We start from the raw sequence: 5781 nt of genomic DNA, 5'->3' as shown, positions 1-5781 counted from the left end.
AAAGAATGACAATTGCGTTTTTTTTTTTTTTTTTTGGTTTCTTATTTCTCCATTTTTGGAGCTGCAAAAAGTCAACACTACCCTGGTTCTTTCTTTCGTTCTTTCTTGACTATCTTAATTTTTTTCAATGTCGGTTTGTTGAGATTAAAAAAAAGATTTAACAAGAAGCAAACGTTAAGGATTTCAATACGATCTAGCAGATTAGTGAAGGTTTCAATAACTCTTATGCTTAAAGAGTATCATACCATTAAAATTTTAACCAAAAAAAATTATATATACACTAAAGTCTCAATATTTTCAACGATTTGACAAAAAAGTCCTAAACTTTATTTTTTTGACAGTAAAGTCCTAATTGACGATTTGACAAGAAAGTCCTAAACTTTATTTTTTTGACAAAAAAATCCTAATTACCGGATAACCGGGAAAAAAGGGTAAAAGTGTCAAAAACTGCCGGTAATTTGGACTTTACTGTCAAAAAAATAAAGTTTAGGACTTTCTTGTCAAATCGATGAAAATATTGGGACTTTACTGTATATATCCCTAAAGATATGTATTAGTTTTGTGTGTCATTTTTTTTACATTCTAGAAAAACAAATAGGAAAAATATAGAAAATGGGTAATATAAAAAATAGTAATTTCAAGTTTGATAGAGAAGAAATCTATGACAAAAAAATAACAAATGGATGGTACAAGTTAAAAACAAAAACATAGACAAAATTAGTGTTGTAAAACTCGCCGAGTTGGCCGATTAGTCGGTCGAGTACTCCTTATTCGGCCTCTTATTGGAGCTTTGTAAAACCCAACCAACTCGGTGATTAATATGTATAATATACTTAAGGGTAAATTACACGAATGGTCCCTTTGGTTTGGGGTAATCTATGTAGTTGGTACCTAAGAAGAATTTTTAACTCGGAAGGTCCTTATTGTTTGTTTTTGTTGCGTCGTTAGTCCCTATTTGACATAAAATGACTTTTTTTTACCCTTATCGGTTTCTTTTTTAATTTTTTAATTTATTATTTATTGTTTATAATTTATAGTTCTAAAATATAAAATACCCACCCACCATAGCTTCACCGATTCATACCTATACCACTGCTCTCTCTCTCTCTCTCTCTCTCACTTTCTCTTATCAATGAACAACATAAAAATCATGGACAAGGCTTCCGACAACCTCTACAGTCCTCTGGCACCTGAAAAAGGCAGGCAACAGACCAACACAACCAACTCGTCTTCTTGTCTCTATGTTAAAAGATCTCATCCATTTCATCCCCGACAAACCTAACAATGCAAATCTAACCAAAACCAAAATTCAAACTTGAAATTAAAATCAAAACTAAAGTCAAATTTGTGAAAATGAAAATCAAACCCGAAGGAATGAAAATCAAAATCGATGTTAATCAAATATGTATTTGATGATAATTAAAACAAAATCAAATGATCAGGATGAAAATCAAAATCAAAATATGATTCATGTGGTTGTTGAAACGATTTTCAATCAAGGTGTAAAAATCAATGGAAGCTTCGATTCACATGGTTTCTAATAAAAATGTCAACGGTTGGGGTGACTTTAGTTCACTTCAAACACCAACAATTTCAATGGGGGTTTCAACGGTGCCTCCACCTTATGAATCACTGGTTTCAATGGAAAGAGAATGATGTTAGGGTTTTTGATATAAAGTTTAGATAGTAAGGGATAAATGGGTGGGGTGAGCGACGAGGGTGGGGCTAAAATAGAAGGACAACCCGTCAGACTCTCTACTTTCTCCGACATCCTCCACCTTCTCTGACGATCTGGTTTCTGTAAGGTTTTCCCGATATGATTTCTCCGACGATTTTCTTCAGGTTTGATTTCCACATTTGCTTAAGATTTGTTGGTTTCTTTTCCTGGTTTCTTCGATGTTTATTTATGGTGGAGGTTTTACAACAGTCTTATTGAAGAAGACAAAGAGGTTGATGATGGTTGGGTGGAGGATTACCGAAAGAAGATGTGAACAAGGGGATGAGTGAGGGGGTGGGTTGGATTGGAGGAGGTAATCTGATTATGTTTTTCAATAATATTAATAATAATATAAATAGTGAAAATAATAAATAATTATTAAAATGAATTTAAAATATAAAAAAATAACAGTAAGGGCAAAAAAGTATTTTTAAGGGTGGTTGGGACCAAAGACGCAATAAAACCAAACAATAGGAGCCGTCTGAGTTAAAAAATCTTCTTAGGAACCAACTTCACAGATTACCCCAAACCATAGGGACCATTCTTGTAATTTACCCTATAATCAATGATTTATTATTTAATACACATGATTATTATGAGATATATATTTTAAATTTTCAGTAATTATTTACGAAATACGACCATTTTATGCTTTTTAGTGTTAATGCATTCATATGTATCTAATTTTGTTATATATTTCAATCAACTTATGATTTTGACATTAATTTCTCTAAAAATATTTATACATGAATTACCGAATCCGAATACTCTTCGAGTATTCGTTACTCAGCAATCAGTCGAACATATACCGAATAGCGAGTTCTATTATCTTGGATAAAACACACATAAAAAGTCAAACCCCAAGAAGGTTAATGTAATTTTATCTTGATTTAAAATACAATTTAATAAAAACATGTGTAAATAACAAAAAAAAACCTAAACTACATAATAAAACAACCAATATTATTAATAAATTACAATGATTATACATAAACAATACATAATTTCATTATTATTTTGTAAATAGGATTTATTGAACTTTTAAAAACAACATAAAACGAAAAGACCAAGTAACAAACAAGAAAGTGTACTCCTATGAAGTCCAAGAATAAAAACATAGAAAGGTAAGGGGTTAAGAATAAAATTGAAATGAAAATTAAGTGCAAAAGTGGACAACTAACACATAATACAAGGATCAAACTTGCAAAAGTTCCTTCCTCTGATCTTCTCCCTCACACTCACGATTTTTCCGTACATTTAAACCTTTGAAAAGAGGAACAAAAACACTGATAATTTTCAGTTACAAGATTGCGACCACGAAGAAGATCGATCATCCGGATAAAAAGCCTGAGCTTTTTCCTTTTGCAAACATGGCCATCACCACCTTCACGTTTCTCAATGCATTCTTCCTACTCCACATCCAGCCTGTTGTTGTTGATTTAATCTTCTCTTCATCCGCTTCTTAAACCCTATCTTTCCACCAAATTCCGCCGCCTCTTCGTCGACTTCTGTTGAATCGCCGGAGAAAGGCGAAAACAATTTTCAACAATACAGTATGGATCCTTGCCCTTTTGTGCGTCTTACAGTAGGCAATCTCGCTCTCAAGATACCTGTAGCGTCGAAAGCTGCTCGCTCTGTGATTCACCCGTCGTCGTCGCCGTGTTTTTGTAAGATTAAGCTGAAGAACTTTCCTGTTTACACTGCGGTGGTTCCGTTTTTGCCGCCGGAGAGTCAGAATGTTGAAGTACAAACCCTAGCCGCTACTTTTCATATGAGCAAGTCTGATCTCGATAGGCTTGTGGCTAAATCACTTTTTGCCGGAAAACTCAGCTTGAAAATATCGATTTTTACTGGACGGAGAGGGAGTAGTTGCGGTTTGAGCTCCGGTAAGCTGTTAGCGAAAGTGACAGTCCCGTTGAATCTCGCCGGAACGGAGAGCAAGGCTTGTGTGTTTCACAATGGTTGGGTCACAGTCGGCAAAGATGCGAATAAAAGCTCTTCAAGCGCGCAGTTCCATTTGAATGTCAAAGCGGAGCCGGATCCGCGATTCGTTTTCCAATTCGACGGTGAGCCGGTGTGTAGTCCGCAGGTTTTTCAAATTCAGGGTAATATCCGGCAGCCTGTGTTCACTTGCAAGTTCAGCTTCCGTTCAACAACCGCCGGTGACCGTAATCAGCGATCCAGGTACCTTTTCTTCGTACATTAGGGCTTTACGCTTTCGATTGGGTCAAGCATTCATGATTACTTCTTTTAACTTTGTCGGATTTTGATTCTAATTACACAGTGCTTATTGAAATTAAATCGATAATGTATCTCTGACATTGTTAAGGTTGCTCAATTTTTTTTTTGTTAATTTGAATGCAATACATAAATATAATACTTTTCCTGTTGAATAAACCTTAAATTGAAGAAGAATCTCTGCAATTTCCCCCCTCCGAGACGGGATCCCTAACTTTATTTCATCTGATATGATTCAGATTTCAGATTACAAAATTCGAAAGTATTATTTAATTAAGACGCAATGTTCTTTGCTTCACGTCTGGGTTTAATCAACTCTCTTTTTTCAATTTGTGTACAACAGATCTTTACCACCAGACATCAGTGGTTCACGAAAATGGCTGAGTTCATTCGGAAGCGACAGAGAACGACCAGGAAAAGAAAGAAAAGGATGGTCAGTCACCGTTCACGATTTATCAGGGTCACCGGTCGCCGCCGCATCAATGGTAACTCCATTCGTCGCATCTCCTGGGTCCGACCGAGTCAGCCGCTCCAACCCCGGTTGTTGGCTCATCCTCCGTCCCGGCGACGGAACATGGAAGCCATGGGGCCGCCTTGAAGCCTGGCGCGAACGTGGTGCTCACGACGGACTTGGGTACAGATTCGAACTGATCCCCGACTCCGCCGCCGCCGGCATCGTGTTGGCTGAATCCACATTAAGCTTGAACAAAGGTGGGAGGTTTATGATCGATTTAGGTGCGGGGGCGGGGAACGGTGGTAGTGGTCGGAAATCAAACATGGCGTCTCCGGTGTGTAGTCCGAGAGGGAGTGGGGATTTCGGGTATGGGCTTTGGCCGTACTGTGCTTACAAAGGGTTTGTGATGGCGGCGACGGTGGAGGGGGAAGGGAAGCGCGGGAAGGCAATGATGGTGGAGGTGAGTGTGCAGCATGTGAATTGCACGGAGGATGCAGCGGCGTTTGTGGCATTGTCGGCGGCGATTGATCTGAGCATAGATGCCTGCAGGCTTTTCTCTCAAAAGCTGAGAAAGGAACTATGTCAGCCTCAAGAACTATGAACTTTTTTTTTTTTTTTTTGATTTAGAGAAATGTTTTTTTTTTTTTTTCTGGATTTAGTAATTTTAGGTCTGGAAAAGTGGTGGAAATTGGACTAACACTGAGAGGAAGTAGATGTGTTTTGTATAGAAGGAGAGTGGCACTAGCAGTTTAGCACTGGCACCGGTTGTTTTTTTGTTAACTAGGTGTGTGGTTTTTTTGTAATTTTTCTATATCTTTTGGGTGATTTTTAGTCAGAAGCAAAACTGTATTTCGCCAAATATGAGTTTGTATTTTTCTACTGATCATTTTTTGTTGAGAATTATCGTAAATGACAACTTCATGTGATGTCTGGTGGTTTATGGCGTTACCTTCAGCATTTATTCATTCATAGTTAAACGAAAAGAGAATTTTTTACAAATGTATTTTCTTATTTATTTATTTATTTATTATTTCTATTACTTTTGTCTTTACTCTCTAGTATGGTAGTCTTTTCAATTAAAAATTATTCAATTAAATTTGCAATATTACGTTGGAGTACATAGATTGTCAACCAATTGATACACAAACAACTCATCCAAAAAGGTAATAAATTAATACAAATATAAATTAGTGGCTTTTTTAATAAGTTGACGGAATTCATCCTATTGTGGAAAATTATGGTATTATGGAGATATTTTTTAGCTTTTATTGGATTGAGGAGTTGGTTTTAAGTGCCATGAACAAGTTTAAAGATAAACTTTATTATTGAATGATTTTACATGTTCAATTTTATTAATGTAAAATCTTTGTTG

The 5781-nt window shown here is 36.2% G+C and overlaps 1 protein-coding gene across 1 annotated transcript; it reads left to right on the top strand.

The window, feature by feature from the left end:
- The first annotated feature begins 2949 nt into the window (after window positions 1-2949).
- LOC111879620 (uncharacterized) lies at window positions 2950-5335 on the top strand. Its single transcript, XM_023876082.3, has 2 exons — window positions 2950-3901; window positions 4299-5335. Exons 1-2 carry the CDS (start codon window positions 3273-3275, stop codon window positions 5008-5010), a joined length of 1341 nt encoding a protein of 446 aa, XP_023731850.1. The 5' UTR covers window positions 2950-3272; the 3' UTR covers window positions 5011-5335.
- Window positions 5336-5781: the final 446 nt, after the last annotated feature.

Source organism: Lactuca sativa, chromosome 6 (genome assembly GCF_002870075.4).
Source record: "Lactuca sativa cultivar Salinas chromosome 6, Lsat_Salinas_v11, whole genome shotgun sequence".
Lineage (NCBI taxonomy): Eukaryota > Viridiplantae > Streptophyta > Magnoliopsida > Asterales > Asteraceae > Lactuca > Lactuca sativa.
Note: the sequence above shows the minus strand (reverse complement) of the source record. Positions and strands in the feature narration are given on the sequence as shown.